Source organism: Homalodisca vitripennis, chromosome 5, assembly GCF_021130785.1.
Source record: "Homalodisca vitripennis isolate AUS2020 chromosome 5, UT_GWSS_2.1, whole genome shotgun sequence".
NCBI classification, from domain to species: Eukaryota; Metazoa; Arthropoda; class Insecta; order Hemiptera; family Cicadellidae; genus Homalodisca; species Homalodisca vitripennis.
In genome coordinates, this window is record NC_060211.1 from 169,156,246 (window position 1) to 169,168,885 (window position 12,640).

General features: G+C 34.6%; 1 protein-coding gene across 3 annotated transcripts; it reads left to right on the plus strand.

Moving 5' to 3' along the window:
• The first annotated feature begins 2,887 nt into the window (after positions 1-2,887).
• Positions 2,888-12,406, plus strand: LOC124363128 (SET domain-containing protein SmydA-8). 3 transcript variants are annotated; one of them, XM_046818265.1, is made up of 4 exons: positions 2,888-3,001; positions 5,912-7,178; positions 7,773-7,957; positions 12,072-12,406. In XM_046818265.1, exons 2-4 carry the CDS (start codon positions 5,918-5,920, stop codon positions 12,189-12,191), a joined length of 1,566 nt encoding a protein of 521 aa, XP_046674221.1. In that variant the 5' UTR covers positions 2,888-3,001; positions 5,912-5,917; the 3' UTR covers positions 12,192-12,406. The 3 variants fall into 3 exon arrangements, with proteins under 3 accessions (XP_046674221.1, XP_046674220.1, XP_046674222.1); XM_046818264.1 differs by having other exon boundaries at positions 2,914-3,001; positions 5,907-7,178; XM_046818266.1 differs by lacking the exon at positions 2,888-3,001 and adding an exon at positions 4,802-4,843 and having other exon boundaries at positions 5,907-7,178.
• Positions 12,407-12,640: the final 234 nt, after the last annotated feature.

The window sequence follows — 12,640 nt, forward strand, 5'->3', positions numbered from 1 at the left end:
GCTGCTTGGATAGGTGACCGCTGAGCGATCCTGTCTTTGCAAGCAGCTCGCCTGCCCGACCATTGGTGGTGGTTCGGAAGTCACCTTTAAGCCGTTGGTCCCCAGGTTAAGTGTTAGAGAGGGCTTCTTAGCCCTAACTTCGCCTAGTAAAATAAGACATAATTACTTTACTTTACTTTATTATTGATTTGATATGTTGCTGAAATATTACATAAATGGTAGGCTGTCTGTAAAATAAAAAGCCACAGCTACTGCAGCCTCGTGTACCAACTACTGTAGCTACCGAAAATGGCTTATTAATTAATTAATTGGCAAGCCACTGAAGAAAAGCTGTGTAGTTATAGGCAGAAATACAATTTTGTTAACTATCCAGTATCTTATACATCGATAAACTATGGCTTTCCGCTTGTAATTCAAGTAATATGGCAAAATTAATGTAAAAGTTAGCAATTCTCTATTTTGTTATTTATTACATAAATATATTGCCTCCCATACATATATTTTGTCATACGTTGACATTTTTTAAATGGGTTGTTTAGTATAAACACCAAAGTTGTTTCTTAGACATCTTTGTGAAAATATTGCTATACAGGTTTGGTTACTTTTGGGAAAATTTTAAGGCAATTTTTTAAGCACTTGTGCTACTCATAACTTCATATTAATGTGATAAAAACGCAACAAAAATTAGTGTACAAACTAACATTCTAATTCAAATTATTTTACGTTTTACTTTCAAAATTTATGGATATTGTACGATGTGCTTGAGAAATACATTAATATACATTAGATATTCTACATATTAATATGGAATAGCCATATTAACTATGGAAGATAATAGCATTAATTATTATTCTCTAATTGTTCTGATATAAATATTTGGGTGGTTAGTCACAATCTCAGCTGTACAAAACTAGTTTATGAAATTTTGCTCTCATATTTGCTGTAATGAACTCTTTATAAAAAAAATCCAAAAATTGTTTTGAATCACAGTTTAGGTTTTTATTACAAACCGTGGGTCAATGAATACGTTAGTACAGTTTTACTATAATTCTTTTGTTACACGGTAGAGCGCTAGATCTCTTGCAAGCTATCGAAATAAACCGTGTATATAACAAGGCGGCTTATGTGGCAGACAATGGTGATTGTCGCTTACGCTGACATCTGTAGGAGAATGTTGAAACTACAAACGCTTCACTCTAACTACAGGACATTGTATCCGCATAGCTCGCGTTATCAGACGTTTATTCGGTGCCGAAAACACCATCCAGCTTAGTTTATTTAGAAAGTAAAGTTCGTGTTAGGAAACAAGTAAAAGTAAAGATACGTTTTAGTTGTTTTTTTAATTATGGAAATCACATGGACGCCTTTTCTTTCGATTTGTTTCTTCCTTTAAAATTGTACTTATAAGTAGTACCTATACAAAGTATTTGCAAAATTCAATTTCCCCGTTTCTATAATTCCATTTTTGAAGGGGGCTAACTTCTAAGTCAACTACAAAAATATGAGAAAATGTTACAGACATTTAACATTACGGGTTAAAGTCCGTCATATGTACGTAGAGCTCTAAATCTTTTCTATATAAATACATTGATCTAAATGAGTTCATAATATCGGATAGCTATATCAAGAATTTGTGATCCGACCCTCAAGAACAACAGTAAAACAAGAACCACGGTAGACGTACTGAACACTGTACAAAACCAAGAGTTGGAACTTTGGTAACGAGAGCCAAATTTGGCCCCTGTTTCATGAATTTACTAGATGACATTTGTTGCTTGCATATGAACACAAATACAAACTAGATGTAAATAATAAATAGTATAAATGAAATATAAATTCACTGTTAAATAGATCTATGGTGAAGAAAATTAAGATAGTGCAATCGTATTTGGGTCTGGAAAATATTTTGTTACGTTAAATTACAAAACTTTTATTAGTACTAAAAAATACAAACATTTTTATCATTCCTCATGAAATTACAGTTTAAAAGTAGGGCATTTAGGTAATTTTGTAATCAGACCAAAATAAAAACGTACTAAAATAAAAATATTAAATTGTTACAACACTACATGAGTTGCAGCTTGAGGGAGTGACCTGTTTTTTTCTTTATGACACGGAAATTTTGAATGTTGAGTTCAGTTGAACATTGAATCAACCCGAATGTTATGAGTAGAAAACTCGGTTGCTCCACCGTGCTTAGAGATATATCAAAAACAATAGTGCATTCACTTGTGTGTTTGGTGGTTCAAAGAGAATACCTCTTCACTTAGATTACACTATATTTTATTTTTGTAGTCTAGGTGTATAAACCATTTAAAGAGTTTATTTTGAGCGTCATCTACCTTTTTGGATTCCTTTAGGCGAACATGACTCCAGATTCCAGGAGTCAAATCTGCGACAGCGTCGGATTTCAGACACTGCAGTAAGAGAAATGTGAACTGGAGCTAAACTACCCTTCCTATAATAGCTACGTGATGTTAAAGAAATTATATGTTTTAATTAAATAATAATTTAAGAAATTGTTGGTTTTTATATACTTTTCTCAACGAAATCAAATATTTTATAAAACGAAGTTCTAACTCATGTGCGTACTGTGAAAATTTCACATTTTTTTTCTTCGGCTGACGATTAAAAATGTCCTACTTTACATTACTGTAATTTCACGAGATCAAAACATTTGTCCGACATTTTCTGTAGTAAGAGAAGTCATATTAAAGGGCTATGAATTTAACATAAAAATGTTCTCCATAACCAAAGTCGATTGCATCACCAAATCCAAAGATTTCCACCTGATAAGAATTGGCAACTTCCGGTGATCTGCAAATGCGCGTAAACTCGCCGCCAGTCAGCTGTGCGCGTTACTCACGTGCCAGGAGATCTAAATATACGAGGATTGTCTGTCGAGTATTTCCGTCGGCCTCCGCTCTGCACAAGGCACCTCATTCACTTGTGTGCCAGTTGTGTTTAGTGTTTTGTTGTCCCCAATAGGTGCCAGCCGAATGTAAGTCCCGTGTGTTTCTTATTTTCTTTTGAGAACACGAATTCTTCCTTCAGACTTTTGATATATTTTGATATCTTATAGCTTTTGATGGCTATATTTTTCAAATTCTTTGATCACACTAGAGAAAAAGGGCATACTTTGTTTGAAGTTTATTTTTGACGATGAAAGGATTGTGAAGGAAACAGGATTTTTCCGGACATTTACCATCGTTAAGTGATTTTTTGTTTCGCTGAACGATGGCAAATGTCCGGAAATCCTGTTTCCTTCACGAAAAGGGTATTTTGAACATTCTGTAGTAAAAGGTACGATAGTGTTTCGTGAAAGTTCGTTTAACCTATTTTTCGTTTATTATAGTAGGTCAAAACCGAATAGCAATACCAATTTACAAAACAAATGTGTATTACATTGTACTCCAAATTCTTAGTCAATTTGTATTTCTATGCTTAGTACTTTCGTAAATGTTTGTTTTTATTTCCTGCAAAGGTTTAATTATACGTTATAGATATTTAATGCCTAGTTTTTTTATATATTTGTATGTCTAACATTGACGAACATAAGAAATACAGTTTCCCAGCGAAAATCAACTATTTTTGTAATGAAGTTTCAAAAGGATGTACCCCTTATTCTTAAATTATTGTTTTATTTTTAAACAATAATATATTCTAGACAACTTTTTGCATTCAGATGAATAAGTAAAATATATTGATCGGTAATTATGAATGCTTCCAACAAAGTATATCCTCTTCCCGTATCCAAGGAAAGTTCTCAAACATTTTGTGCCGAATATGGGATATTGAGGCTTTCAGAATATTCTTTGTACCACTACTTTCTTTGCTAATATTTGAACATTAGCCACGATTAGGCTAATTTTTCAAACAAAACGCAATTTACCATTACGGCAATCATACTTTTCAACAATATTTATGGAAGTGTTTCTTTTAAGTTAAAGACGTAAAGTATCCACAAATTTTAATTTAATCATTCCGTTGCCATTATAAACATAGCTACACACTGTCTTGTAGCTAACGAAAGAAACAATGTTTATAAATACGTTGCAGAAAAGTATTAAACAAGTTACATTGAAGAATTCTAACAATAATAAAAAGTACCCAGTATTTTAAATTTAATTCATCAAAACGAGCAGGGGCGGCTCTAGCCCCGTACAACCCGTTCCCACATACGGGGGCGCCGTTTATGAGAAGGCGCCAAATCCATAAAAAAAGAAATATTTGAGAAATATAAAAAATATACGCTATATAAATGGATTTCACATTACAATTAACATACCGTGAGTTAATAACGCTCAATGCTATCATCAATCTAACTGGTTTCAGAAAGTGTCTGCATTACTAATAATTTGTAGTTTTAAGAAATAGAAATTTTTTTAATATTGATTTAGGATTGATGTATTAATGTGTAGGATTTCGGAGAGATAAATATGCAATATTAATTTCCTTCCAACTCTAGGACCGAACGAAACTACGATCTGAAGCGGATATAGCACGAGAAACACTCGTTATGTATCTGGTTAAAACTATGGACACTAGTGACTTTAACATTTAATTATTCTATTATATGCCAATGGCGTAGTGTATCTGGTACAGTGCTTATCGCAAGATAACCTAATCAAGCGATGTCGAGCGTGGCTGCTGCTTGGGTGGGTGACCGCTGAGCGATCCTTGCAAGCAGCCCGCCTGCCCGGCCATTGGTGGTGATTCGGAAGTCACCTTTAAGCCGTTGGTCCCCAGGTTAAGTGTTAGAGACGGCTTCTTAGTCCTTACTTCGCCTGGTAAATACGACACGCCTTTCGTCCAACTGTCACTGATATTAAGATTAGGAAAGGTAACTATGACCGTTAGTTCATATTAACCATCGCTACTTAGTAGTTACAGATGTAGTAGCTTCGTGCACTTTATTATGTAGATCAAGTTAACATGTGGCCACCTAAACTTAAAACCTACATAAGCCACTGTGTAATTGCATACGGTACGCAAAAATCTCTCTCGGGTTTTCCATTCATAATAATTACTAGTACCCTAAAACTGTGCGCAGTTGTTAAGAAGTTGGATGCGTGTTTGTTAAGTATCAAATATTTACTACCTATAAAACTAACCAATATATAGTATGATAAAAGCAACATTATGGAAGGATTATAAAAATATAAGAGGCAGTGGGGAAGTGGCGTGTTTTGGGTCGAGGGGCGCTGAAATATAGTTTTGTGCGGTTTAGTTTCTATCTCGAGCTACTTACTAAAAAATTGGGTAATTCCTAGAAGATTTAAATGGATTACAACTCAAAAAAAACACTTACCGTGACAGCTTTATCTTCAAATCTCAGCACAGAACTAGCTTTTTCCGCGCAAAATATCTGCCACACAATCCTCATATAGTCATATGGACCATGATTATATTCTCTTTTAAAGTCGGAGTTTTCTCTCCGATTGGCCGGCACACGATTTAAACTGAAGTGCGCGCCAATGCCGTGCCAATATGTTATTTCTTTACTCGCCGAATCTGATGATACGTCTTCCTATCCCATTGGAGTCCCTCACAACTAGCTGCAGTCATGTAGGTTATATTGTAGCTCCATTACGTTCTTTAAAATAAAATAAGTCATTCAGGATTAGACTCTGAACGACTCATGAGTGATTCAGGTTTCTACAATAATTGGCATCATTCCCTTAATTGACCATCCAACACTACGAATTCAAAGAGCTTTGTTTTAGTGATGACTTTTGGATGAATAATTAAGGATAATATAAATCAAGCCTACAATAGAATCATATGAGATTAGTGAAATCATTGAATAGTTAAGTATCTTATTTCCTAATAATCAATAACACTACATTCTTCCATATATGCATGACAGTAAAGGATACATTTTTGATGATGACAAATTGTTCCAGTACAGAGTGAGATGAGTGCAGCGAGTATGTGTGCAGTGTGCAGAAAGCCAGCTGGCCAGCGCTGCTCTGTCTGCAAGGCCGTCAACTACTGCAGCAAGGAGCACCAGAAGCAGCACTGGAAGCTCCACAAGTCGGAATGTTCCTGCTTCCAGGTGGTCTCCAGCGAGAAGCTGGGGCGATATATGGTGGCAACCAGGAACATAGCAGCTGGCGAAGTCGTGCTGAAAGAGACCCCACTGGTGTACGGCCCCAAGATCTCCTGCTACCCCCAGTGCCTGGGCTGTCATCGGCAGCTCAAGGGGACCTCACCAGACGAGGAGACCCCCAAGAGCTTCTACCACTGCAAGAAGTGTGACTGGCCACTATGTGCTCCACGGTGTGAGAACAGTCTGACTCACAAGAAAGAGTGTGAACTCATGGCGAAACAGAAACACAAATCAGTCATTGTTTACCAAGAACCACCCCAAAAAGAGGCTGCTTACTGTACAATTCTACCCCTAAGATGCTTACTTCTGGAGCCACAAAAATTAAACGAGGTTCTATCTTTATCGTCCAACTTGGACAAGCGAATAAACACTCCATTGTACAAAGTATTCAGGGTTAACATAGTAGGGTTTTTGCATAAGGCTTTAGGATTGAAACAATTCGACGAAGAGACCATCTTGAAGGTCGCGGCTGTTCTTGACACAAATGCTTTCGAGATCAGAAGGAAAATGGGGAACATAAAAATAAGAGGGTTGTACTGTAAAGCAGCCATGATGTCACACAACTGTCTACCCAACACCAAACATGTTTTCGTCGGAGATGACTACTCAATAGTAGTAATGGCAACTACTGATATAAAAAAAGGAGAAGTTATCAGCGCAACGTACACTCAGTCACTGTGGAGCACTCAAGAGCGCAGACAACACTTACTCTCGTCAAAATGTTTCGAGTGCGACTGTCTGCGATGTGCTGACCCCACAGAGTTCGGCACTCACTTCAGCTGCATCTTGTGCTCAAAGTGCAGAGGATATGTCAGTTGTCAGAAGCCTCTTCATCAAATGTCAGATTGGAAATGTCAAAAATGTTCCCATGTAATTAAATCTCGTCAGATGACATTTGGTAATGACACTATTAAAAGAGAGATTGAAAATACTGAAAAGACGATTCCGACGTTGGAATTACTTTTAAATAAGTATTTAAAAGAAGATTCAGTACTCCACCCGACAAACTTTCACATTGTGCAAGCAAAATATGCTCTTATCCAACTCTACGGGAGTAAGCTCTCTGGTAAGTATGAGTAAAATAAAAATTATGATTATTAAATTGTATTTTACATATCATCTCTTTAGGAGTAAGCCAGAGTAATCATTTCCAATCCTGAAAAGTACAATTTTTAAGAAGTAATTTTAAACAGTTCTGAAACTAGCCTACTTTTAGTTTAAAAAATTATAAATTTTAAATACAAATTGAATTGTACGGTAATAATCAAAAACGAACAAAATGATCTTCTGAGAGATTCAACCTATAACCTCAATGACAAGTTACAAATAATCTCTTAAGTTCATGACACCAACTGATCAACCTTCTATCAGATCACATGCTGTTTTATATTACGTCTCTAGAATTCGGTTTATAGACACAACTGCGTTTAGCATAATTTTTATACTTCCTCAGATAAAGCATATTTATTCTCATGGCTCCCTTTGTTTTCTCACACATTTAGCCTTTAGTTGTTCACTTGAGCAAGAGTTTATTCCTTGAATTATTACTTCTCTACAAATCATTACTCAATTAAATTATAACAAAAAAGGTACAATTCATCAGAAATGTATAGACCTAAACAAATTTTTTTAAACCTCTAAAATTATTGATCTTCCCCAGAGCTATCCGAGAGTCAGCTGGAGCATGCTGAGACGCTATGCAATGAACTCCTGGAGCTAGCAGATAAACTGGACCCTGGTCTGACCAGATTCCGCGGCTCGTTGCTGTACGATCTACAAGCTATCAAAGTCATCAAGGTCAAAGCAGAGTTCGAGAAGGATTTCATTACAAAAGAAAAGGCACAGGTATGTCGCTTTCGTAATATTTTAAAGAATATTTGCAAGTTTCAAAAATGAACTATAAGAGTTAAAATTATACTCTGCAGGCATCAGACCAAACAAATTGAGCTTTTTTCAACCAACTACTGATTCTAGTTGAGTTCTTTTATTGGAATACAATGAAATGTGCAAATACCACCTTGTAATTAATTAAAATAGTATTAAAAAAATTTTAATCCATTAAATTTAATTTTGTAGTTCATAGAAATTCTTTATTTTCTGTAAACTATTGTACACAATCCACAACATGTAAATAGACATAGCAAAATTGTGGGTGCCAATGAAATGGGAAAGCCTACACCTGCTTCTTGCCAGTAATGTAATAAAGTACAGTGAACTACTTGGCAAGATATCAAGGAGAAGTGCTGCCTGTGTCGAATCATCTGGCAGCCATTATCTGATCGTCGTACAGAACAATTTCTATTCCTTGAGGTATTCCTTCTTCCACCAACTGTACTTTTCATACCTATTTTTTATCCTCAATAATTACACCTGTAGATTTCATATAAACAAAATCATTTATCGCGCAAATAGCAATAAGCACACACATGTGGATTGCTGTAGACGATGAGTCAAATCAAGTCTTGTTTCAAGGAAAATGAATCAATCGTTGAATTAAAACAGCATGAATATAGACATAAGAAACAGAGCTCAAAAATAATTATAGTAATCAGCCTGTTAACTCTATCCTTCTTTGACTACAAACAATCTGCTTACCGATCTAAATTGGACTTGGTTTGTGAAAAGCTATCACAGACAATTTTGTTTAATTGTAGAGTCCACAGGGATCAATGCTTGGTCCTCTACTTTTCATATTATACATAAATGATCTATATTTAATCATAGATGAAGAAAAATTAGTTCAGAAAGCAGATGATACATTATATAACATTATGTGACACATATATATAATTCAACTAAAAATATTCAGGCTTTTATGATACTGAATACATGTACTGTATTTAATACTTTAAGAACTGATACTGGTAATTAAAGAAATGAAAACAATTATATATTATTAGTGGTATTAAAGTCGCCTTAGTCGAAAATAAACCAACAAGAATGATTGACAATGCTATACTGAAAGAAGATAGTTGTAGTATTTCTTGATATAATCCTTGATAAGGAAAAGTCAGATTGATTATATTAGTAATGAAGTTGCATTTGGAATTTTTGCTTTTAGAAGAATTGCCAACAATTTCAAGAGAGCATTTTACTAATGGTCTATTAAGGCTTCATATATGCACATTTACTTTATGGGGTTATATTGTTGTGGTTTCTATCTGCACAAAAAGAATTTAAATATACTTTTTGTAATACAGAAAAAAACAATAAAAATAATTTCAATATTCAAATTCAATGCATCTTGTAATGATATTTTGAAAATCCATTGTTATTAACGCTTACAAGTATTTTATGTTTCAAAAACAGTCCTACTTTGTGAGTTTAAAAGTGATCTAATCCAAGAAGGATAATATGATCATGGTCATAATACCAGATTTCACAATGTTTATAGATCTACACCAAATAGTTTAAACTTTTCCTTCACACCAGGAATAAGATTGTTGAATAAACTTTCTGAATATATGTAATGAATATGTTGCATCAAACTTTAAAAACAATGTTTAATTACAAAATTCTTTTACTCAATGAATTTATCTATAGCATCTTCCTTCTTTTTAAGGTAATACACAACTTACTTATGTATTAATTTTTATTTTATATCGGTCTGTTTAAATAAGCATCATAAATTTATTCAAATTCCAACTCGAGACACCTTTCTAGGAAATAGAAGTGAATTTTTTAGTCACTGTTACAACTTTGCCCATTTCCCCAAAATGGAATGTTGGGGGGGGGGGGGTCACTAAACATTTTTAAAAGTAAAGACCCATTAAGTGATAAGGGTTTTGATTTGGATAAGTGTCATTAAATTAATTAATTTCAAAGAGCTGCCATTTCGTACTGGGTTGAAGCTCTAGTTTCAACTGTGCTTCTTCTTTTATAAAGACCTTTCAAATGAGGTGTCACTTAATAGGTCTTAACATTTAAAAACTTTGAACTCTCTTCCCCTCCCACAAAATCTCATTTTGGGAAAATTGGTAAAGTTGTAATATTGAGTAAAATGTTCACTTCTATTTCCTAGCTAGAAAGGTATCCCGAGTTCCTTCCCTCCATCTTGGATAAACTAAACAGAGTGTATCTATATTTTTAACTCACTGCATACAAATCAATAGACCTGCTCCTACGAACCAACGATTGACAACTAATAAGTAACAAAGGTTAGCATAGTGGTTATTGAGAGCATTTGTATAATAATTAGTAACAAAAGTTAGCATATTAAATCTCTAACAAGAGTCAATTGACACTTTATATGGTCCACCATATGTTTATAGTATTCTTCACCTCACATTCAGTTGTTGATAGTGTAGACAGTCGATTCCACTCTGGGTCAATGCTACCTTTTACCTGCTTCATCCGTACAGGGTATGTAAAATGTCTGGAAACAACCAAATATTCTTTTTAATAACCAAAATTCAGTACTCCAAATGCTCTATTTTCTGACTGAATGATTCCTAAAACACTTACCATATACCAAATGTTGGCCATTTAAAGGTTCAGTACTGATCATATTTCAACAGCCACCATTTTATGAGTAAAGCTTATGATGTGTGGTTTGTCGCATTATGTTCTAATAATAAGGACGTTTAAAATGGTATACATATTGACCTAGGCTTCCATTAAAGATTTCCATGATACCCTCCAGGGCCGTCCACACAATACAAGAGTCATTCAATAATTAAAGAGACAAACAGGTGTAGGGAGAAAACTGTTGGTAGGGTAATTTTGGTACTTTTATAACTTTAAGTTGGCATAACTGGGATAAGCCCTCAGCTGATTGATTAACATTGTTGTTTTTATAACCTCAAAAATACATTTAATTATAGCAAGAACTCTTGAAAATTCCACTTTAGTTAGTGCTGACTGCCACATCACTGTCGAAATGATAGTTGAAAAAGTTCATGTGAGTATGGGTACAGTTCATAACATTATCAAAAACAAGTTGAAGTACCACAAAACATGTACAAGATGGGTCCCAAAGGAGTTGACACAGCTACACAAGAAAACAAAGTTGAGAGTGTGTACAGAGCTACAGGAACGTTACGAAAGAGAAGGTGAGCACTTCCTCAACAAAATTTTAACATGTGATGAAACTTGGGTTCACTATTATAAGCCAGAATCAAAAAGGCAAAGCACGGAGTGGAAGCACACCAGCTCACCTGTCAGGAAAAATTCAAAACCCAAGAATCAGCATGAAAAGTCATGTTGACTGTTTTGGGATGTTGAAGGTCTAGTTTTTGTGATTACCTTGAAGCACAGCGTACAATTAACAGCCAATACTACTCAGATATGCTTTTGAACGAAGTGAAGTCAGCCATGAGAGAGAAACGTTGTGGATCTCAAAGGAGAGGTGTGATTCTCCAACAAGATGATGCACGTACTTAAACTGCTCAACTAACCCGAGAAACCATTAACAAAATGGACTGGGAAGTACTGCCTCATCCCCTTTACAGACCCAATTCAGCACCAAGTGATTTCCACTTGTTTGGTCCACTGAAGGAGGCATTGCGTGGAAAGAGGTTCCAGGATAATGAGGACGTCAAGAAGTTTGGGAAATTGGTTCAAACGTCAAGGTAAAGAGTTCTTTGCAGCTGGTATAAAAAAGCTTGTGGTCCGTTGGAACAAGTGTATAAATGTTGAAGAGGATTATGTTGAAAAGTAGTAAAAATGTTGTTGTTTAGTAATTGTTTCTCTAGACCTGTTCGTCTCTTTAATTAATTATTGAATGACCTTCGTTGATGTATGATGGTTACTGCATTGAAAAGTAATTGATATATAACACTGTTACAAATATTTTATCTGCAAAAATGTAAAAACTATTAAGATGTTTCCAAGCATTTGACACAACCTGTATAGTTAATTTCATTATTTCTAAAATATTCACTCCAGTAAATAAATTGAATGTCTGACTTCAAGGTTTTCCGTATAACTGATATGAATGACATTTTAAAAATGTTTACAGGAACTACTGGCGGAAGTGACTTCAATTCTAGAAGAAGCGACCACTATTTTGAAGAGTGAGCCGGACATGGGATATTCCTTGCAAGCCAGACTGAAGGAGCTGAATGATCTCTGTACATGACAAGATTGTAAAGCAGTGATGGTTACAATTGTGTTGAACACCCGTCATACAATTGCTCAACATTATGTAAAATGTGTAATATGTACATTTATAACAATAAATAATTGATCACTCGCAGATAAATTCCTCATATTGTAGAATTACATGTTTTATATGTTGTACAGAGATACTGTATCCAAAATTAGAACAATAAAATAAACAATTTAGATCGTAAATGATTCAAGCATTTCTTTCCCCAGCTTCGGTATCACACGTATTACCGATAAATGCCAATTTCAATATATTGCTGACTGGTTAAATAACTTAAAACAAAACTACTAAGCTACAAAATAACATTCAAAGTTAATTTGGATTTCTCCACAGCATGGTTCTTTGGCTGAAAAAATTATGCTTTTACAAAATTCTGTGTAGTATTAAAAATAATAAAGGTAGTTAAACAAAAATAAATT

Excerpts from the sequence above, each read along its gene's own strand:
- LOC124363128 (XM_046818265.1), top strand. The coding sequence starts at position 5,918 with ATGAGTGCAGCGAGTATGTGTGCAGTGTGCAGAAAGCCAGCTGGCCAG. Across the intron at positions 7,179-7,772 it reads CTACGGGAGTAAGCTCTCTG|AGCTATCCGAGAGTCAGCTG; the intron begins GTAAGTATGAGT and ends GATCTTCCCCAG. Across the intron at positions 7,958-12,071 it reads TTACAAAAGAAAAGGCACAG|GAACTACTGGCGGAAGTGAC; the intron begins GTATGTCGCTTT and ends AAATGTTTACAG.